The sequence below is a fragment of the Anolis sagrei genome, chromosome 3 (assembly GCF_037176765.1).
Source record: "Anolis sagrei isolate rAnoSag1 chromosome 3, rAnoSag1.mat, whole genome shotgun sequence".
Classification (NCBI taxonomy): domain Eukaryota; kingdom Metazoa; phylum Chordata; class Lepidosauria; order Squamata; family Dactyloidae; genus Anolis; species Anolis sagrei.
The window spans coordinates 2347764-2371136 of NC_090023.1; the positions used below are offsets into that span (position 1 = coordinate 2347764).

Sequence of the window (23373 nt, forward strand, 5' to 3'; positions counted from 1 at the left end):
TTTGGTTTTGCTTTGTCCATTTAAATTCATGTTTGCTGATTTTGCTGTGGCTTTTGACTTGCATTTTTCCTTTATTTTGTAACCATTTTTCTTCAATAAAAAAGGATTGTTTTTCACAGCCAAGTGTGGTGGAGAGTTATCTTAGGGCCTCGTTCCCTGCTCTGGATTGCAACAACTGGGTCTCGCAATGATGGTTCATTCCCTCTCTCTGTGAGCTCTCATGCTCCATCCACAGCATTCCCTGCACCTACCAAGCACGAAAAAGGAGACAAGATGAGTCTGGCATGAGGTGTTTTTCAGAAATCCATGCTTTTAGTAACCATAGCATTCCTTTCTAACTGATTGCAGACTGCCTTGCTCAGCCCTGGATGGGTTTCCTGCATCCATGACAAGGGGTTGGACTAGATGGCCTTCTGGTGTCCCATCTAACCATCTGCAATTCCAAACTAGGAGCCAAAGTGGCATCTCTCGAGCTCTAGCATTCCTCTCTTTTCCCGTCCTCTTCCGCCCCAAGAAGCATCTCACACGTTGATGGCTTTGGACAGGGACATCCATTATTCAGAGCTGGTAGAAGAGAAGAGAGGGAAGGAAGGTGGATGATGGGTCAGGAGGGAGCCCAAAAGGATATAGGACATGGCATTGTGTCGCATTGCAGATAGCTTGAAAGTCAAGGGGACGCCATTGGTTGAACTCATGCTCCTTGCATTTGTCTGGCCTATCTAGGTGTTGTCGTCACTTGCAGCACAAAGTTGCGGTCCTTAAGTATGTGAGATGATCAAGCAAAAGCTTACAGCAAGGATGAGGACCATGTAGCTCTTAGACAGCAAGTAAAACCATTGGATGCTAGAGTGGGAAGGGACCTCCAAAGGTCATCCAGTCTAGCCTAAAACCATCGGATCCTGGAGTGGGAAGGGACCCCCAAAGGCCATCCAGTCCAGCCTAAAACCATTGGATGCTGGAGTGGGAAGGGACCCCCAAAGGCCATCCAGTCCAGCCTAAAACCATTGGATGCTGGAATGGGAAGGGATCCCCAAAGGCCATCCAGTCCAGCCTAAAACCATTGGATGCTGGAATGGGAAGAGACCCCCAAAGGCCATCCAGTCCAGCCAAAAACCATTGGATGCTGGAGTGGGAAGGGACCCCCAAAGGCCATCCAGTCCAGCCTAAAACCATTGGATGCTGGAGTGGGAAGGGACCCCCAAAGGCCATCCAGTCCAGCCTAAAACCATTGGATGCTGGAGTGGGAAGGGACCCCCAAAGGCTATCCAGTCCAGTCTAAAACCATCGGATGCTAGAGTGGGAAGGGACCCCCAAAGGCCATCCAGTCCAGCCTAAAACCATCGGATGCTGGAGTGGGAAGGGACTCCCAAAGGCCATCCAGTCCAGCCTAAAACCATCGGATGCTAGAGTGGGAAGGGACCCCCAAAGGCCATCCAGTCCAGCCTAAAACCATCGGATGCTGGAGTGGGAAGGGACCCCCAAAGGCCATCCAGTCCAGCCTAAAACCATCAGATGCTGGAGTGGGAAGGGACCCCCAAAGGCCATCCAGTCCAGCCTAAAACCATCGGATGCTAGAGTGGGAAGGGACCCCCAAAGGCCATCCAGTCCAGCCTAAAACCATCGGATGCTAGAGTGGGAAGGGACCCCCAAAGGCCATCCAGTCCAGCCTAAAACCATCGGATGCTAGAGTGGGAAGGGACCCCCAAAGGCCATCCAGGCCAGCCTAAAACCATCAGATGCTAGAGTGGGAAGGGACCCCCAAAGGCCATCCAGGCCAGCCTAAAACCATCGGATGCTAGAGTGGGAAGGGACCCCCAAAAGCCATCCAGTCCAGCCTAAAACCATTGGATGCTGGAGTGGGAAGGGATCCCCAAAGGCCATCCAGTCCAGCCTAAAATCATCGGATGCTAGAGTGGGAAGGGACCCCCAAAGGCCATTCAGTCCAGAGTAAAACCATTGGATGCTAGAGTGGGAAGGGACCCCCAAAGGCTATCCAGTCCAGCCTAAAACCATCAGATCCTAAAATGGGAAGGGACCCCCAAAGGCCATCCTGTCCAGCCTAAAACCATTGGATGCTAGAGTGGGAAGGGACCCCCAAAGGCTATCCAGTCCAGCCTAAAACCATCGGATGCTAGAGTGGGAAGGGACCCCCAAAGGCCATCCAGTCCAGCCTAAAACCATCAGATCCTAAAATGGGAAGGGACCCCCAAAGGCCATCCTGTCCAGCCTAAAACCATTGGATGCTAGAGTGGGAAGGGACCCCCAAAGGCCATCCAGTCCAGCCTAAAACCATCGGATGCTAGAGTGGGAAGGGACCCCCAAAGGCCATCCAGGCCAGCCTAAAACCATCGGATGCTAGAGTGGGAAGGGACCCCCAAAGGCCATCCAGGCCAGCCTAAAACCATCAGATGCTAGAGTGGGAAGGGACCCCCAAAGGCCATCCAGTCCAGCCTAAAACCATCAGATGCTAGAGTGGGAAGGGACCCCCAAAGGCCATCCAGGCCAGCCTAAAACCATCGGATGCTAGAGTGGGAAGGGACCCCCAAAGGCCATCCAGTCCAGCCTAAAACCATCGGATGCTAGAGTGGGAAGGGACCCCCAAAGGCCATCCAGGCCAGCCTAAAACCATCAGATGCTAGAGTGGGAAGGGACCCCCAAAGGCCATCCAGTCCAGCCTAAAACCATCGGATGCTAGAGTGGGAAGGGACCCCCAAAGGCCATCCAGGCCAGCCTAAAACCATCAGATGCTAGAGTGGGAAGGGACCCCCAAAGGCCATCCAGTCCAGCCTAAAACCATCGGATGCTAGAGTGGGAAGGGACCCCCAAAGGCCATCCAGGCCAGCCTAAAACCATCAGATGCTAGAGTGGGAAGGGACCCCCAAAGGCCATCCAGTCCAGCCTAAAACCATCGGATGCTAGAGTGGGAAGGGACCCCCAAAGGCCATCCAGGCCAGCCTAAAACCATCAGATGCTAGAGTGGGAAGGGACCCCCAAAGGCCATCCAGGCCAGCCTAAAACCATCAGATGCTAGAGTGGGAAGGGACCCCCAAAGGCCATCCAGTCCAGCCTAAAACCATCGGATGCTAGAGTGGGAAGGGACCCCCAAAGGCCATCCAGGCCAGCCTAAAACCATCAGATGCTAGAGTGGGAAGGGACCCCCAAAGGCCATCCAGTCCAGCCTAAAACCATCAGATGCTAGAGTGGGAAGGGACCCCCAAAGGCCATCCAGGCCAGCCTAAAACCATCGGATGCTAGAGTGGGAAGGGACCCCCAAAGGCCATCCAGTCCAGCCTAAAACCATTGGATGCTAGAGTAGGAAGGGACCCCCAAAGGACATCCAGTCCAGCCTAAAACCATCGGATGCTGGAGTGGGAAGGGACCCCCAAAGGCCATCCAGTCCAGCCCCTTCAGCCATGCAGGAAGGCACAACACAAGCCCTTCCTAGAAAAGACGACCAAAGAGAGGGGGTCCAAAGGCCATCCAGTCCAGCCTAAAACCATCGGATGCTAGAGTGGGAAGGGACCCCCAAAGGCCATCCAGTCCAGCCTAAAACCATCGGATGCTAGAGTGGGAAGGGACCCCCAAAGGCCATCCAGTCCAGCCTAAAACCATCGGATGCTAGAGTGGGAAGGGACCCCCAAAGGCCATCCAGTCCAGCCTAAAACCATCGGATGCTAGAGTGGGAAGGGACCCCCAAAGGCCATCCAGTCCAGCCTAAAACCATCGGATGCTAGAGTGGGAAGGGACCCCCAAAGGCCATCCAGGCCAGCCTAAAACCATCGGATGCTGGAATGGGAAGGGGCCCCCAAAGGCCATCCAGTCCAGCCTAAAACCATCGGATGCTAGAGTGGGAAGGGACCCCCAAAGGCCATCCAGTCCAGCCTAAAACCATCGGATCCTAGAGTGGGAAAGGACCCCCAAAGGCCATCCAGTCCAGCCTAAAACCATTGGATCCTGGAGTGGGAAGAGACCCCCAAAGGCCATCCAGTCCAGCCTAAAACCATTGGATGCTAGAGTGGGAAGGGACCCCCAAAGGCCATCCAGTCCAGCCCCTTCGGCCATGCAGGAAGGCACAACGCAAGCCCTCCCAAGAAAAGATGGTCAGAGAGAGAGAGAGAGGGGGAGAGAGAAGGGGGGGGGGGGAGAGAGAGAGATTATGTGCTTCAAAAATTTGCAAATACACTTGGACTCATAAAGCAAAATCCCAAGACTATTTTGTGGTGAAACGTTTATTGTGCAAGCCCCAAAGGCCCAAATGCCATGCAGAAAAGCAGGCAGGGAGAGAAGATGTTTACCTATGTGTCACACATAGCATCGATGTTTTGTTGTTGTTGTTGTTGTGCTTTTCAAGACAGATGTCGCAGAGGAAGCTTGCCACCTGCCAGGGATTCTGGCCCTTGAACTCTTGTTTCAAGGATATTGTCTTCAAATATTACTTTGTTTACCCACCCGGCCAATTTTAAGTTGTGAATTTTAATCTGCATTTCACTAGTGGATTTTAACTTGTATTTTCACTTTGTGTATCTTGTTGTATGTCTTTTAGTAGTCTTTGATCCCTTTTTAAAATGATGTTGCATCCTGCCTTGAGCTGCAGGTAGAGGCAGGTCATACATTTATTATTATTATTATTATTATTATTAGTTGAAACACAACAAGATGAGTCCACAGCAAACAAGATTACTCTGCTGGCTGTTGTATTGGTTCACACATCGGATCCTTCCCAAGTGTCTAAGACTGTGTGATGTATCGGTGAATAATGTGTGCAGATCCCAGTAAAGTGGTCTTTTGCAGCTGACAGGTGGTAATTTTGTCAGCGCCAATTGTGTTTAAGTGCAGGCCAAGGTGTTTAGGCACTGCACCCAGTGTGCCGATCACCCCTGGGATTACTGCTTTTTTTAAAGGTAAATCATGCACTGCTTTGATAGGTTTGCATTGATTGTAACCCTATTGTGCAAAACTGGTTGAAAATACAGTTCTAATGGACATGTGGTTGCACACCTACTTAAGGGTTAAGTAGGTGATGACATGTAATTAAAGGACCGATAGGAGATCAGGCCATCCTAATGTGTGTGTATAGCAATGTGTCAAGATTAAAAGCCTCCACTCTTGAGTTTGGATGAAAACTGAGTTTTCTTAAATAGTGAGCGGCTCAAGGTCAGGCTGTGCAGTAAAGATTCTGCTGAAAACTGATAAGGACTCTGCTATGTTTGGGTTGAGTTTTCTAGTTTGTCTCTGAGACAATCAGTCTGGTGCATAGTATCTTTAGGGAGGGCATGATTGTGAAGGAGAAAACTATAAATCACGTACCTATCCAGTGGTTTTCTGACATGTTTGGCATCACTTTAACTGACATGACTCCATGCTTGGGAATCCTGGTGTTACTGAAAAATTGATCCCCTCCTCCAATAATAATAACTATAACTATAACTATAACTATAACTATAACTATAACTAATAGCTATACACACACACACACATGTTTTTACAGATCTTAGCTGGGTTTCAGGCCTCAGCCCAGCCCCAAGCATTCCTGGGAGGATTAATCTAATCATTTACCAAATTGAATAGAAAAACTGGGTGGGCATTGCTCCTCAGGCTAGAGACAATGACCATCCAAAGATGACAATGACCGCACACCACTTACAGAGCTTTGCTGTGACAAAACATTAAAAAAAATATTGTGTTTTGATTCGGGTTTATGCTTTATTATTAAACACATGTACACACAAAAACAGGGTGCTACCATAGCCAGATGGGAGATGTGCTTCAGTGAGATCTGTATTGCATTATATATTTCCTATTCAGTGTGTATATTTGCAGAAGATTTGATTTTTGTCCTCAAAGCTGGCTGCTATTGTAAACACCATAATCCCATCCTGGACTATTTCAGACCATTTCTCAAGTCTTGCCCTTTTCTTCCTGGGAGGGTCTTCCAAATGACTCCAGCTTCAAATAGACGAATAGCAGCTCTCCTTTTTCCCCGCTAGAAGGGAGACTCCACCCACCTCTGACATCATAGGGAATCCCCAACCAATGACTGGTAAGAACCTAGCTTGTTCCTAGCCAATCAGGGGAGGGAGCAGGTCTTTTCAATGGCTGCCAAAGGGGATAAAATGTTTTGTGCTGTATTATAGAATCATAGAATCCTAGAATCAAAGAGTTGGAAGAGATTGTCGAAGGCTTTCATGGCTGGAATCACTAGGTTCTTGTGGGTTTTTTCGGGCTATAGAGCCATGTTCTAGAGGCATTTCTCCTGACGTTTCGCCTGCATCTATGGCAGGCATCCTCAGAGGTGTGACCTCCTGGGCCATCATCCAGTCCAACCCCATTCTGCCAAGAAGCAGGAATATTGCATTCAAATCACCCCTGACAGATGGCCATCCAGCCTCTGCTTAAAAGCTTCCAAAGAAGGAGCCTCCACCACACTCCCTCTGGGGCAGAGAGTTCCACTGCTGAACGGCTCTCACAGTCAGGAAGTTCTTCCTCATGTTCAGATGGAATCTCCTCTCTTGTAGTTTGAAGCCATTGTTCTGCGTCCTAGTCTCCAAGGAAGCAGAAAAGAAACTTGCTCCCTCCTCCCTGTGGCTTCCTCTCACATATTTATATACATGGCTATCATGTCTCCTCTCATCCTTCTCTTCTTCAGGCTAAACATGCCCAGCTCCTTAAGCCGCTCCTCATAGAGCTTGTTCTCCAGACCCTTGATCATTTGAGTCGCTCTCCTCTGGACACATTCCAGCTTGTCAATATCTCTCTTGAATTGTGGTGCCCAGAATTGGACACAATATTCCAGGTGTGGTCTGACCAAGGCGGAATAGAGCATGGGGAGCATGACTTCCCTAGATCTAGACACTAGGCTCCTATTGATGCAGGCCAAAATCCCATTGGCTTTTTTGCCGCCACATCACATTGTTGGCTCATGTTTAACTTGTTGCCCACGAAGACTCCAAGATCTTTTTCACACGTACTGCTCTCGAGCCAGGCGTCCCCCATTCTGTATCTTTGCATTTCATTTTTTCTGCAAGATACTCCACTTTGGCAGACCCTGCTTTCCTGCAGCCTGCCAACGCACAGTTCCAAACTTTGCATAACTTTATAACTTCAAAACTCCAAAATGCATCCTTTTCCTAGGTACAGTGCCAAGGACCAGATCTCTGTTTTCCCTACCGCAGAACCTGACTCCCTGCACAAAATCCAAGACTCCAAAAGCGCACTTCTTCCTCTTCCCTTGAGAAAGAAGGCCCAAAGTGACCAGAATCATGCTTTCCCAGAGCATATCTGACACTCTCCGAATACACCATCACTCTCCTTCCCATGGAGCAGAGCATGGCGGGTGGACCAGACTCCTCAGGTCTGCCACACTTTGAGCATTCTTAGACTGAGTCTTTTATATGAATATTCTGCTGGTGTCATCCCAAAGTTGTAGATTAATAATAGATGACTTCCATCCTGGCTCCATCTCAGTTTCCTGGCCAGATGTTGACTCTTCTTGATTGGTGTTGATCTTATGTTGACTTCCTTCTTAACATAAGGAATATTACAAACATTTCCGTAACTTGAAAGAACCATTGTCACAGCTCTTATCAATTCTCATTAGCAAGTTTTGATCACAGTTCCAGCAAGCAGGTAGTTAGTCATTGCAGGCCTTGATATTATATTGGTGTTTCCAAAATTATTAACTCCAACCACACACCCTTCCATTCTTCCATTCATTCCCACACATCATATTACATTCATGTTTGTCAAATCTGTACATTGAATTTCTTCTGACATTTGCACCATGGCAGTTAATATGGAGTCAAACCACGTTCATGCTATAATGAAGATACACTCTTTGCAGAGCAGGCGAAAGGTCTCGTAAAACTACAGCTCCCACAATCCTGTAGCATAGAGCCATGGTGGTTAAAATGCATTCATGCTACATTGTGAGCCTACCCGCAGTGACAACCAGCACCAGATCCTGAATCTAATGCAAGAGAAATATTTATAATATGATTATATTGTCTTAGTTTTGTGTTGTTTTGCTTTTTCCAGGAGCAAAACAGGCCCCAGGTCAGCGGTCAGAGGAGTCCTGGGGACTCGAAGAGGATGGCCACAAGGAATAGGGCTCCCCAGAGAAGGAAGGGCACCTGGGCATGTGCAGAGAGGTGGCTGAGGCCGGCACCTGTAGAGAGAGAAGCAGAGGCGTTGGCAGAGAGAAGTTGTGCAGGTACAGCTGTACCAGGAGCTCCAATTTTGTTTGCTTTGCATTTAATGTTTGTTGTAGTCCTAAGTTTCAGGGACTCTGCAGATAGGTGGCTTCTTTTGGCTGCAATCATAGGGCAAGCCACCTGTCAATTATAGTTAGGTTCCCTGGTCCCGCCCCCTTTTTGGGTTTTTGGAGGGAATAGGAGTCTTTTTGAGTTCAGTCCACACAGAGAAGCTTTCCATGCAGGACATAACACCAAGAGCTCCTGTAGAAAGCTTCGTCTTCTACGGCTTGGCCGGGGAGATATACAGCCCACAGCTTGGCCGAGGATCATACAGCCTTACAGCTCCTTTGCTGAAGGACTTCAGCCAGTCATTACTGAAACGTGAACTCCTTCTTTTCCCCTGGAAGTCTACAAATCTCTGCTTGGTAAGGGTCGCTCATGGAAGCCAGACGCAGTTGGTACCGGGTGCAGGGGCTCCACGCCAACAGAGGCAAAGACAAACTGCCCAGATTAGAAGTTAAGGATTTCCCCATTAGTTAGTATACAGTTAAGAAGATAGTGCCTGTTCCCTGTGGACAAGATTGAGAGACAGTCAATAGACTGTTAAGAAAGCCTTGAAGTACCTGTTTGTTTTCATTCATAAAGAACTTTGTTGAACCTTTAAGCAATCTAAAGACTCTGTTTTAAGGAAATCCAAAGGCCTTTAATCTGAGGCAGCCCCGGCGTCCCGTTGGGCACACAGAATTTATGTCCTGTCTACAGTCATATGCACAGGCTCAGCGTGCGACAGCACAGAAGTGCTCCTCAAATATGAAAGGGAAACCTCCATTGTTGTCAGTCACTCACCTGAACTGAAGTTGCACCTTTGCGTTTTGCACCTTTTCTCTGCAAAGGAGAAAAAAAAGAAAGCAAGTGATCGTAAACAGAGCATGCATTTTTATAAAAGTATTTCACCCTTTGAGGATAAAATCAGAGCTGGAAATTAGGCTTGGTTGATCAAAAAATGGATCAAAATTCGTTTAGGATCTAGAGGACGCTGGTGGTTCGATTCTAAAGTCATTTTTGAATTTTTCCGAAAAAAGTCGGAACTTTCCGAAACTTCCGAAAGTTCCGAATTGATTCGTTAATGGCAAACGTGATATTGGTGATAGCACAATATGTGTTGCAATCCAGAGCAGGGAACGAGGCCCTAAGATAACTATCCACCACACTTGACTGTGAAAAACAATCCTTTTTTATTGAAGAAAAATGATTACAAAATAAAGGAAAAATGCAAGTCAAAAGCCACAGCAAAATCAGCAAACATGAATTTAAATGCACAAGAACAAAACCCAAAGCCACACTGCAAAATACTGGAACCTGTTTAGTGATTCACTAACCGTACTTGATATCCTAGAAATCTTTCAAAACCATGGCCAGGGGAAACCGGGAGAACTGCCAAGGTCTTCATTAATCTGAAACGATGCTTGAACTGAGAAAGTCAGCCCGGCGGAAGGCACTTCAAGCCAAAGAATTTGTTCCGTGAACCGCCCCTCTGCTTTGAAGCCAATGTTTGTATTTCTTTTAATCTGGAAGACCTTCGCAAGCTGAGTGATTCACTCCTGCCTTGTCGAATCTGGCCCCTTCTATTCTCATTAAGGTTCCCAGGTGCAGAAGGGAGTGAAAGGTCATGGCTTCCCTCTGAAACATTCTCATGAACACGGGTACTTTCATTTTCCAAATCTACAGAAGTTCCTTCCTCACTAATTTCAGGAACATTGGCATTTTCCAAACCTACAGAAGTTTCTTTCTCACTAATTTCAGGAGCATTGGCATCAAGAGGTACATTTCCATTAGCATCAGTAAATATATTTTCATTGGCATCAGGAGGAACAAACAGAGAATCAGGTTCAAATTCAAACTCAGGCTGAACCCCAACACTATGTGGAAAACAGCACTGGCACTGGGGAAAATCCAGGGTGTTCTCCCTCCCTCATTTTTACACCAGTCTTGATGAAACTTGATATACTGCTACAGCACATCCTCCTCTCTTAACATACCAAATTTCAACAAGTTCAGACAATCCACCAATTTTAAAGAATTTTTTAAAACATTTTTAGAAATAATTCACAGATTTTCACTTTTCGCAGGTGGTCCTGGAATATAACGCCTGCGATAAGTGAGGAAACACTTTATTATGGTTGTTGTTGTTGTTGTTATTCATGCTACACATTAGGTTATTTGTTATTGTTCCCCACTTTAATCTACAGGAGAAGTGGGTAGGAAATAATCATAATCATAATCCCATAGTAGCTATGGCCTTGAATAGTTTGCATCTCCATGGATCACAGCTGGGCAGCTACAAGAACACAGCCATATAACCTAGAATATCATTGTTGTTGTTATTTGTGCTACACATTAGGTTATTTATTGTTCCCCACCTTAATCTGCAGGAGAAGTGACTAGGAAATAATCATAATCATAATCCCATAGTAGCTATGGCCTTGAATAGTTTGCATCTCCATGGATCGCAGCTGGGCAGCTACAAGAACACAGCCATATAGCCTAGAATACCATTGTTGTTGTTGTTGTTGTTATTTGTGCTACACATTAGGTTATTTATTGTTCCCTACCTTAATCCACAGGAGAAGTGGGTAGGAAATAATCATAATCATCATCATAATCCTATAGTAGCTATGGCCTTGAATAGTTTGCATCTCCAGCTGGGCAGCTACAAGAACACAGCCATATAACCTAGAATATCATTGTTGTTGTTGTTCTTGTTGTTATTCGTGCTACACATTAGGTTATTTATTGTTCCCCACCTTAATCTACAGGAGAAGTGGGTAGGAAATAATCATAATCATAATCCTATAGAAGCTATGGCCTTGAATAGTTTGCATCTCCATGGATCGCAGCTGGGCAGCTACAAGAACACAGCCATATAGCCTAGAATACCATTGTTGTTGTTGTTATTTGTGCTACACATTAGGTTATTTATTGTTCCCTACCTTAGTCCACATGAGAAGTGGGTAAGAAATAATCATAATCATAATCCTATAGTAGCTATGGCCTCGAATAGTTTGCATCTCCAGCTGGGCAGCTACAAGAACACAGCCATATAACCTAGAATATCATTGTTGTTGTTGTTCTTGTTGTTATTTGTGCTACACATTAGATTATTTATTGTTCCTCACCTTAATCCACAGGAGAAGTGGGTAGGAAATAATCATAATCATAATCCCATAGTAGCTAGCTATGGCCTTGAATAGTTTGCATCTCCATGGATCGCAGCTGGGCAGTTACAAGAACACAGCCATATAGCCTAGAATACCATTGTTGTTGTTGTTGTTGTTGTTATTTGTGCTACACATTAGGTTATTTATTGTTCCCTACCTTAATCCACAGGAGAAGTGGGTAGGAAATAATCATAATCATCATCATAATCCCATAGTAGCTATGGCCTTGAATAGTTTGCATCTCCAGCTGGGCAGCTACAAGAACACAGCCATATAACTTAGAATATCATTGTTGTTGTTGTTGTTGTTGTTGTTGTTATTTGTGCTACACATCAGGTTATTTATGTTCCCCACCTTAATCCACAGTAGAAGTGGGTAGGAAATAATCATAATCATAATCCCATAGTAGTTAGCTATGGCCTTGAATAGTTTGCATCTCCATGGATCGCAGCTGGGCAGCTACAAGAACACAGCCATATAGCCTAGAATACCATTGTTGTTGTTGTTGTTGTTGTTGTTTGTGCTACACATTAGGTTATTTATTGTTCCCCACCTTAATCCACAGGAGAAGTGGGTAGGAAATAATCATAATCATAATCCTATAGTAGCTATGGCCTTGAATAGTTTGCATCTCCATGGATCGCAGCTGGGCAGCTACAAGAACACAGCCATATAGCCTAGAATACCATTGTTGTTGTTGTTGTTGTTGTTGTTTGTGCTACACATTAGGTTATTTATTGTTCCCCACCTTAATCCACAGGAGAAGTGGGTAGGAAATAATCATAATCATAATCCTATAGTAGCTATGGCCTTGAATAGTTTGCATCTCCATGGATCGCAGCTGGGCAGCTACAAGAACACAGCCATATAGCCTAGAATACCATTGTTGTTGTTGTTGTTGTTGTTGTTTGTGCTACACATTAGGTTATTTATTGTTCCCCACCTTAATCCACAGGAGAAGTGGGTAGGAAATAATCATAATCATAATCCTATAGTAGCTATGGCCTTGAATAGTTTGCATCTCCATGGATCGCAGCTGGGCAGCTACAAGAACACAGCCATATAGCCTAGAATATCATTGTTGTTGTTGTTGTTGTTGTTGTTGTTGTTGTTGTTGTTATTTGTGCTACACATTAGGTTATTTATTGTTCCTCACCTTAATCCGCAGGAGAAGTGGGCAGGAAATAATCATAATCATAATCCCATAGCAGTTATGGACTTGAGTAGTCTGCATCTCCATGAATTACAGCTGGGCAGTTACAAGAACACAGCCATATAGCCTAGAATACCATTGTTGTTGTTGTTGTTGTTATTTGTGCTACACATTAGGTTATTTATTGTTCCTCACCTTAATCCGCAGGAGAAGTGGGTAGGAAATAATCATAATCATAATCATAATCCCATAGTAGCTAGCTATGGCCTTGAATAGTTTGCATCTCCATGGATCGCAGCTGGGCAGCTACAAGAACACAGCCATATCGCCTAGAATACCATTGTTGTTGTTGTTGTTGTTGTTATTCGTGCTACACATTAGATTATTTATTGTTCCTCACCTTAATCTGCAGGAGAAGTGGGTAGGAAAAAATCATAATCATCATCATGATCCCATAGTAGCTATGGCCTCGAATAGTTTGCATCTCCAGCTGGGCAGCTACAAGAACACAGCCATATAACCTAGAATATCATTGTTGTTGTTGTTGTTGTTGTTGTTGTTATTTGTGCTACACATTAGGTTATTTATTGTTCCTCACCTTAATCCACAGGAGAAGTGGGCAGGAAATAATCATAATCATAATCCCATAGTAGCTATGGACTTGAATAGTCTGCATCTCCATGGATTACAGCTGGGCAGCTACAAGAACACAGCCATATAACCTAGTTGTTCTTGTTGTTATTCGTGCTACACATTAGGTTATTTATTGTTCTTCACCTTAATCTGCAGGAGAAGTGGGCAGGAAATAATCATAATCTATATGCAACCACTTGCTCAGCTGGTCCGACGTTTTGGGCTGGAGTGTGACCAGTACGCCGATGACACTCAGCTGGTGCTGAAGATGGAAGGCCCACCGGACTCTGTCCCCGATTGTTTCCATCCGTGCCTCATTGACGCCGTGACTGGATGGCTGTGTGCCAGCAGGTTGAGGGTGAATCCAGCAAAGACGGAGATCCTATGGCTGGGTCCACCGGGCAGTGGGGACATCCAGCCGCCTACCCTGGATGGTGAGGCACTACGCCCGTCCTCGTTGGTCAAGAGTCTGGGAGTTCTTGTGGACCCTCTGCTGACGATGGAGGCCCAGGTCTCCACCGTGAGCAGAACCACCTTCTTCCATCTGCGGCAGGCTAGACGGCTGGCCCCCTCCCTGTCCAGGGACGACCTGGCTACGGTCATCTCCAGACTGGACTACTGTAACGCCCTCTACATTGGCCTTCCTCTGTCGGTGATCCGGAAGCTCAAGTTGGTACGAAATGCAGCTGCTCAGCTTCTTGCGGGAATTCCGATGAGATGCCACATCACCCCAATCTTCCTGCAGCTGCATTGGTTACCCATTGAGCACCAGATCACTTTCAAAGGGATGGGACTCACCTTGAAGGCCTTGCATGGTCTGGGGCCGATGGACCTGAGGGACCGCCTCACCCCCTCCCAACCCCAGAGATCCCTCCGCTCTGAGGACCAAAATTTGTTGGAAATTCCCAGTCTAACAGCAATCAGGCGCAGAGCCTTCACAGCAGTGGCACCCTCACTCTGGAATACTCTGCCACCTGAAGTCCGTGCCTTGCGGGACTTACCAGCTTTCCGCAGGGCATGGAAGACATACCTGTTTCGTCAGGCTTTTAATGTTTGATATTGCTGTTTTTAAATTGTTTTAAATTGTTTTTAAATTTTGTTAGATTTTAGCCATTCTTGTAAGCCGCTCCGAGCCCCAGGGGAGTGGCCGCATAGACGTTCAAATGATGAATGAATGAATGAATTATCATAATTCCATAGTAGCTATGGCTTTGAATAGTTTGCATCTCCATGGATCACAGCTGGGCAGCTACAAGAACACAGCCATATAGAATCCTAGAATCAAAGAGTTGGAAGAGACCTCCTGGGCCATCCAGTCCAACCCCTTTCTGCCAAGAAGCAGGAATATTGCATTCAAATCACCCCTGACAGATGCCCACCCAGCCTCTGCTTAAAAGCTTCCAAAGAAGGAGCCTCCACCACACTCCGGGGCAGAGAGTTCCACTGCTGAACGGCTCTCACAGTCAGGAAGTTCTTCCTCATGTTCAGATGGAATCTCCCCTCTTGTAGTTTGAAGCCATTGTTCCGCGTCCTAGTCTCCAAGGAAGCAGAAAACAAGCTTGCTCCCTCCTCCTCCCTGTGGCTTCCTCTCACATATTTATACATGGCTCTCATATCCCCTCTCAGCCTTCTCTTCTTCAGGCTAAACATGCCCAGCTCCCCAAGCCGCTCCTCATAGGGCTTGTTCTCCAGACCCTTGATCATTTTAGTCGCCCTCCTCTGGACACATTCCAACTTGTCAATATCTATAACCTAGAATATCAAGTCAGATAATCCAGAATATCTGTTTTGAATTGGATTATCTGAGTCCACACTGCCATATAATCCAGTTCAATGTGGATTTTACACACTGTGTAAGTGGTGTTAGTCACGTAAGCTAGTGTGACCAGTGAATGCTTACGGAATGGGTTGGGTGGCCTCATTAAAGAGACCTGCCAATATCTAATAAGATAATCTCTAACCAAATGACAATGAAATGTTGTACGCATGCCAGCTATATAACCCTCTGTAATCTAATCTGGGGATGCCGAAGACTGAATGGAGTGATCCTGCTTGAAGCCCAGTTGAATAAAATCCTATGGCCAGAAGTACCACGGCCACATGTGGCTTGGGAACCCCTTTTTCCTACCTTTGACGAAGACGCAGTTGTGGAGGCTGTGGTCTTCAAGGGAGAGCAGGTGGATGAAGGTGGTCTCGGGGGTCTTGGTGAAGTTGGCCACCTTGAACTTCTCGAAGGGCGGGATGAGGACCTCCTCTTCTCCGGGGAAGAAGGAGAAGTTCTGGACGTTGACCCCGAAGCAGGTCTGGATGGTGAAGAAGGTGTCCGTCCCAAACTGCTTTGCACTCTCGTTCTTGAGCGAAGAGGAAGCAAAGTGGCCGAAGCGCACTGGACGGAGCCGCTCAGAGACAAAGCGGACGTTGCGGACCCCACGGTAGACCTTCTGGCAACGGGGCTGGGATGTGACCCCCAAGGCTTGTAGGGCTCGGGTCAAGAGGAAATGGAAGGTCTTGAAGTGGAAGCCCTGGAGATAGGCTTCCCTAGTCCGGCCAGCCTCCCTGACGGCTGCGTTGAAGTCCCGGTGGAAACGTCCTTGTGCTGTGTAGGCCATGACCGCCATGGCGTACTCTGGCCTCAGTCCTTGGGGCAGGTTTGGGGTGGACATTCGCCGCTCTGTCCACCTGGAAGCTGCCTCCGTCCAGGCCTCAGCATACAACCGGTTGGCAGCAAACTCGGTCCGGTTGAGGGCCTCCAGCTCGGCCTCCATCTGCTCCCCACAACCTTTGTATTGGTCATCAAAGGAAGTGGACGCCAGGTCCAGAGGGGACTCCTTGGCGGGGAAGAGGTCACGTCGGTGGATGGGGAAGCCAGAGACCTGCGACCAAAGACAGCATCTCCCTTACACCACGCATGGACCAACATCTGCCCTCCAGGTGTCTCGGATTTCCAAACACCTGGAGGAAGGGTCGAAGTTTGCCCATGCCTGGCTTACATCTAACATACACACATATAGGTCAATGTATCTATGTATGTTGGTTGGTTCCTCAAAGGCTCCTCCATAACGTGATGGATCTGGACCACACTTGGCACACAGACCCTCCATTAGCCAACTTAAATCCAGTGTGAGGTTTCAAATAGCACTCCACCACTGTTTTGAGGTGAGAGCCCCCAAAAGTGAAACCTGGTAGTATATAGCTAGAAAGGATCAGCTACTAGCCTCTAGGTATGTATGGATGAAGTGCTGAGATACAACCACAAGAGGATGGTGTAGACAGTATGTAGATAGAAAGGATTAGCTGCTGGCCTCTAGGTATGTATGGATGAAGTGCTGAGAAAAAACCACAAGAGGATGGTGTATAGATAGAAAGGATCAGTTTCTGGCCACTAGGTTTGTATGTATGAGGTTTCTATGTATGCAATGCTCAGGTGCAACCACACAAAGGAAGTATATAGATGGAAAGGATTAGTCACTCGTCTCAAGGTATGTATGTAGGCAGCACTCAGGCACCATTACAAGAGGACAGTATGTAGATAGAAAGGATTAACTACTGGCCTATAGATATGCATGCATCCAGTACTCAACCACAAGAGGGCAGTATATAGATAGAAAGGATTAGCTGCTGGCCTCTAGGTATGTCTGGATGCAACACTGAGGTGTAACAACAAGAGGGCAACATGTAGATAGAAAGGATTAGCTGCTGGCCTCTAGGTATGTATGGATGCAATACTCAGGTGCAACTACAAGAGGGCAGTATATAGATAGAAAGGATTAGCTGATGGCCTCTAGGTATGTATGGATGCAATACTTAGGTGCAACTACAAGAGGACAGTATATAGATAGAAAGGATTAGCTGCTGGTCTCTAGGTATGTATGGATGCAATACTTAGGTGCAACTACAAGAGGGCAGTATATAGATAGAAAGGATTAGCTGCTGGTCTAGGTATGTATAGATGCAACACTGAGGTACAACTACAAGAGGGCAGTATATAGATAGAAAGGATTAGCTGCTGGTCTCTAGGTATGTATAGATGCAATAAGGTGCAACTACAAGAGGGCAGTATATAGATAGAAAGAATTGGCTGCTGGCCTCTAGGTATGTATGGGTGCAATACTCAGGTGCAACTACAAGAGGGCAGTATATAGATAGAAAGGATTGGCAGCTGGCCTCTGGGTATGTATGGATGCAACACTGAGGTGCAACTACAAGAGGGCAGTATATAGATAGAAAGGATTAGCTGCAAATCTCTAGGTATGTATGGATGCAACACTGAGGTGCAACTACAAGAGGGCAGTATATAGATAGAAAGGATTAGCTGCAAATCTCTAGGTATGTATGGATGCAATACTCAGGTGCAACTACAAGAGGGCAGTATATAGATAGAAAGGATTAGCTGCAAATCTCTAGGTATCTATGGATGCAATGTTGAGATACAACCACAAGAGGGCAATATGTAGTTAGAAAGGATTAGCTGCTGGGCTCTAGATATATATGTATGCAGCACTCAGATTGAACCACAAGGGGTCAGACTATAGATAGAAAGGATTCAATGTGATTTAATGAAGACGTATATTTTGAAAAGGTGTGTGTGTGTGTGTGCCTTGGCAGTTGAAGTGGCACCAAACACTATTTGTTCCACAGTGTAGATGCAACCTGGGAGAACAGGGTTTAGAGTTGTCCTTTAGTAATAAAAGCTCACTAGCCAGCCTTGGACAAGTCATTTATGCTGATGCTAAGGGGGGGGGGGGGGGGGCAGACCATTGTAATGTATGCAATGCTTGGAAAAGTTACATTTTGGCCTACTCTGCTCTGCTTCTCACCCTTTGCAACCCCTTCATACCTGGATGTCTCCTGGGAAGATCCACATCAGATGCATCGCCAGCAACATCTGCAAAACAGTCCTCTCCATTCTCTGCACCTTTACACAGAAAGAAAAATGAGGTTATATATTTTTCTTGATCATAATGCAACCTTACAGCAATCTGTACCAGATCAAACTTCCGGGCTATCTTCAAGGGCAGCCCCACATAGAGCGCATTGCAATAGTCCAGTTTGGATGTAACCAAGGCGTGGACCACCCTGGCCAAGTCAGACTTCACGAGGTATGGTCACAGCTGGCGCACAAGTTTGAGTTGTGCAAAGGCCCTCCCAGCCACCGCTGACACCTGAGCATCAAGCAACAGTGTTGAGTCCAGGAGGACCCCTAAGCTATGGACCTGCACCTTCAAGGGGAGTGTAATCCCATCGAGCACAGGTTGCCACCCAATACCCTGGTCGGACCCACGACTAACCAGGAGGACCTCTGTCTTGTCTGGATTAAGCTTCAACCTGTTAGCCCTCATCCAGTCCATCACAGCTGTCAGACACTGGTTCAGGGTCTGGGAGGTTTCCTTGGAATTTGGTGGAAATGAGTAGTAGAGTTGGGTGTCATCTGCGTACAGATGGCACCCAACTCCAAAACTCCAGATAACCTCACTGAGCGGTTTCATGTAGATATTGAAAAGCATGGGGGATAGAATGGAACCTTGCGGGACACCACAGGTCAAAGGCCACAGGTCCAAGCAGGTATCCCCCAGCTTCACCAACTGGGAGCAACCCTCCAGGAAGGAGCAATGCCCCCAAGACACATCCCGGAGAGCTGCCCCAGAAGGATACCATGGTCGATGGTATCGAAAGCCACTGAGATATCCAGGGAACCAATAGCGACACACTCCCCCTGTCAAGCTCTCTTCGGAGGTCATCCACCAAGGCGACCATAGCCGTCTCAGTATCATTGAAGTCAATACGGACTTTAGGAGGGTCTCCCCAGTAAGAGAGACCCCTGGGACCGCACCAAAGAGGGTCTATGACCTTGGCGAGCCGTCAGAGAAGCCTGATTCCAGCAATTTTATTAATATTAATAATTGAAATGATACTCTTGCCAAGGCGAAGAAGAGGCATCGAGGTTTAATGAGTGATTCAGCTGAGTTGGATGTAAATGCGGGGATAGCTCACCCACAAACATACCAGTATATTGATCAGAGGCATATTTATAGCAAATTCAAAGTTGCAGAGTTCAGACTCCCCGCCCCGGCTTCCCTGTTGTTCCCTGCCCCCGGTGCCTCTGGACCAGTCAGGAAGCTCCAGTGGTCCATAGGAACCAATGGGGAGACCTCTGCCACCTGGTGGCGACAGCCAATCAGGAGAGATGGAGGCGGGATGAGGGAGCACAAAGGAATCTGGGAAAGGAGTGAACAAAGGAAATGCCATGTGGCCAGCGAGACAAAGGGGAAATCTCAAGCCAGCCTGATCTATCAACATGTGTAGACTGGGGTGACTGTTTCTTGGTGGAGATAGCTGAGTTAATCAGTGCGAAGGCAAAAGGTTTTTCGAGGACCTTTTGTCCTTCAGGAGGAAATATGATTAAGATTTTTGCCAAAGGGGCAAGCTGAGGGCTGGGCAATTCCTCCGAGGGCCACCAGCTGCCCAGGCTATTGTTCATGCAAAAGGAAGTTGTGGATAAAAAAATTCCTGGAATGTTTGGGGCTTTGCAGTCCCTTTGATGGAGTTTCTTTGTGTATATAGGGGAAACAAAGGGCAGAAGAAAAGGAGAAAGGCTTCTGCCACACAAAGAAATCAGAAAACACATTTCATACATCTAAAGTTCATAAAAGGCAAGATTTCATAAGGTTTGTCCATGTGTGGGGAAAGAGTGTCCATAGGGGATGGCTAAAACGCAAGGGTGTTGCACAAAGGTCCTGGCAGGAGTTCTTGAGTGGCCCAAATGGACCTGGTGTCTCTGGAAACAAGCTTTGCTCCCTGTCCTTGGAGAACTACAGCTCCCGAGAGAGGCAGAGACGCCAAGGTCTAGCTATTCCCGAAGTTTCATGGGGTCCTCATTGTTGTTAAGGCCTTGGCAAATTGAGCAAGACTTAATCCCTATTGTGCAGTCTGGTACCTTTGTCCTTTGCAGAACTATAAGTCACCATCCCTTGTTGGGGGGGGGGCATGCTCGATGTCACCATGGCCACGTCTAAAACCAGACTGTGATGGATCTAGATAGTCGGTGTCATCCAGGAATCCCTGGAGTTGGGAGGCAACCACCCGCTCTAGAACCTTGCCTAAGAAAGGGAGGTTAGAAATTGGCTGGTAGTTATTTAGGACCGAGGAATCTAGGGACGCCTTTTTGAGTCTATATCTGTTGTGTGTCTATGGCATTGAACGTTTGCCATGTATGTGTCCATTGTGATCTGCCCTGAGTCCCCCGCAGGGTGAGAAGGGTGGAATATAAATACGAAAAATAAATAAATAAACAATAAAGGGCCAGGCTTTAGCACAGCTGGTTAATTGGCAGCAGCAATAGATTACGCCAGTCGAAAGATTGGTAGTTCGAAGCCTGGGTCGGGATGAGCACCCAACCTTCAGCCCAGCTCACTGTTGACCTAAGCAGTTTGAAAACAGCTGTGAGCTGTGAGTAGAGAAATTAGGCACCACTTAAGCAAGGAGGCAAAGAGAGGAAGTCTGTGATAAAGGATATAGTGACGAAGATCACAGACAAAACTTCAGCTGAAGTTTTGTCCACTGCAGTTGTCTGCAGCCAATTGCTATAGCTATTAGCATTTGCCAAGACCAACATTCTTGTGGAGGAATGCACAGAGAATAGGAAAGCATGGCCCTCCAGGCTGCGGTTGGACTGCAAATCCCATCATACACAACACTGACTATACTGGTTTGGGTTCTAGGGAATCTATATCTATAAAGTGCTACCAGTGTACACAAGAAGTGGAAAAAGGGAGAAATCACCAAAGAAGAGTAGAGGTCATTATACAAGGCACACAATCTAAAATACATGTATACATACACACAAGGAAGAATTCTCGTCATCTTGAGATGAATGGCCTGCCTCAGGGGAGCGTGCTTGCTCCATCCATGATCAACATCTACACAAATGACCAGCCACTGCCAGAAGGGACAGTTTAATCTATGCTGATGATCGTGCCATCACTGCTCAAGCAGGGAGCTTTGAGAAGGTAGAACAGAAGCTCTCCGAAGCTCTAGGTGCTCTTACTGCCTATTACAGGGAAAACCAGCTGATCCCTAACCCATCTAAAACACAGACATGTGCCTTTCACCTCAAGAACAGACAAGCATCCTGAGCTCTGAGGATTATTACCTGGGAAGGGATCCCACTGGAGCATTGCAACACTCCCAAATACCTGAGAGTCACTCTGGACCGTGCTCTGACCTACAAGAAGCACTGCCTGAACATCAAGCAAAAAGTGGGTGCTAGAAACAATGTCATACGAAAGCTGACTGGCACAACCTGGGGATCACAACCAGACACAGTGAAGACATCTGCCCTTGTGCTGTGCTACTCTGCTGCTGAGTAGGCATGCCCAGTGTGGAACACATCTCACCACACTAAAACAGTAGATGTGGCTCTTAATGAGACATGCTGCATTATCACAGGGTGTCTGTGCCCTAAACCACTGGAAACATTACACTGCTTAGCCGGTATCACACCACCTGACATCCGCCGGGAAGTAGCAGCCAATAGTGAAAGGACCAAGGCAGAGACATCTCCAGCTCATCCCCTGTTTGGGTATTAGCCAGCACGTCAACAACTTAAATCACGAAATAGTTTTCTAAGATCTATGGAGACACTCGCTGGAACACCTCAGCAAGCGAGAGTCCAAAAGTGGCAGGCTCAAACCCAGAACCTCAATCCATGGCTGATACCAAATGAGAGACACAGAAGACTGGGTGACTTGGAAGGCGCTGAACAGACTGCGCTCTGGCACCACGAGATGTAGAGCCAACCTTCAGTAATGGGGCCACAAAGTGGAATCCTCGACATGCGAGTGCGGCGAAGAGCCAACCACTGACCACCTGCTGCAATGCACCCTGAGCCCTGCTACATGCACAAGGGAGGACCTTCTTGTGGCAACACCAGAGGCACTCCAAGGGGACAGATACTGGTCAAAGGACATTTAATCAACTACCAAGCTTGCAAATTTTGTGTTTTGTCTGTTTGTTTTGTTCTGTTAGAAATGTAATACAATTGACTGGTTGCCCTGACACAAGATGCCCTTGCACATGGATCCAATGCGGTCTATCAGAAATGCTGACCAGTGGCTACTCTTCTGTAACCCTCCTCGAGCCATGAGGAGAGCCGGGTAAGAAATAAATTGTTGTTGTTGTTGTTGTTGTTGTTGTTGTTGTTGTTGTTGTTGTTGTCTTGGAACCTGGCTGCCCTGCAATGGATGGTGAGCCCCTTACCTGCTTTGTGGAGGGAGAGACCGTCACTTCGGGGTCACTTTGGAATTTGCTTGGCTTCCTCCGGCCGCCTCTCTCGGTCGCTGGACGTTGTTGTTGTTGTTGACGCGACAGGTGTTGTCCCAACTGGAGGGGCTTTTTTGGGAAGTCCCCGCCTCGCTATGGGGCTATTTATAGCCGGTGGCTCTGGGAGGATCACAAGTCCCCGAAGGATGTGGCTGGCAAAGGGCCGGGGCCAAAGACACTCTGCGTGCTGCAGGCCTCTGGTGGTCTTGGCTGGGGATACTGGGAGTTGCAGTCCGAAAGAAGGCTACTTTCCCCAAGATATGTCCAAATTTGAATGCTGGTGTGTGTGTGTGATTTTGTCATTTGGGAGTTGTAATTGCTGGGATTTATAGTTCACCTACAGTCAAAGAGCATTCTCAACTCCACTAACCAAACTTCCCACACAGAACTCCCATGACCAGCATGGGCATTGATGGGTATTGACCTTGAGTATGGGAGTTGTAGTTCACCTACATCCAGAGAGCGCCGTGGACTCAAACAATGATGGATCTAGACCAAACTTGGCACAAATACTCAATATGCCCAAATGTGAACACTGGTGGAGTTTGGGGAAAATAGACCTTGACATTTGGGAGTTGTAGTTGCTGGGATTTATAGTTCACCTACAATCAAAGAGCATTCTGGACTCCACCAACCAAACTTCCCACGCAGAACTCCATGACCAACAGAAAATACTGGAAGGGTTTGGCGGACATTGACCTTGAGTTTGGGAGTTCACCTTCATCCAGAGAGCGCTGTGGACTCAAATAATGATGGATCTGGACCAAACTTGGCACGAATACTCAACATGCCCAAATGTGAACACTGGTGGAGTTTGGGGAAAATAGACCTTGACATTTGGCAGTGGGATTTATAGTTC

At 47.0% G+C, this 23373-nt stretch overlaps 1 protein-coding gene across 1 annotated transcript; it reads right to left on the minus strand.

The window, feature by feature from the left end:
* Nucleotides 1–6709: 6709 nt before the first annotated feature.
* On the minus strand, nt 6710–22544 carry ART1 (ADP-ribosyltransferase 1). Its single transcript, XM_060766992.2, has 5 exons — nt 22452–22544; nt 18034–18111; nt 15325–16069; nt 9039–9077; nt 6710–8164 (listed from the first exon to the last, which is right to left on the minus strand). Exons 2-5 carry the CDS (start codon nt 18100–18102, stop codon nt 8061–8063), a joined length of 957 nt encoding a protein of 318 aa, XP_060622975.2. The 5' UTR covers nt 18103–18111; nt 22452–22544; the 3' UTR covers nt 6710–8060.
* Nucleotides 22545–23373: the final 829 nt, after the last annotated feature.

What these genes read in the sequence shown, in the direction of transcription:
- ART1 (XM_060766992.2), bottom strand. Translation starts at nt 18,102, where the DNA reads ATGGAGAGGACTGTTTTGCAGATGTTGCTGGCGATGCATCTGATGTGG. An exon ending in TCTTCCCAGGAGACATCCAG is followed by an intron (nt 16,070 to 18,033) that starts GTATGAAGGGGT and finishes CTTTGGTCGCAG; the next exon opens with GTCTCTGGCTTCCCCATCCA. An exon ending in CAACTGCGTCTTCGTCAAAG is followed by an intron (nt 9,078 to 15,324) that starts GTAGGAAAAAGG and finishes TCTCCTTTGCAG; the next exon opens with AGAAAAGGTGCAAAACGCAA.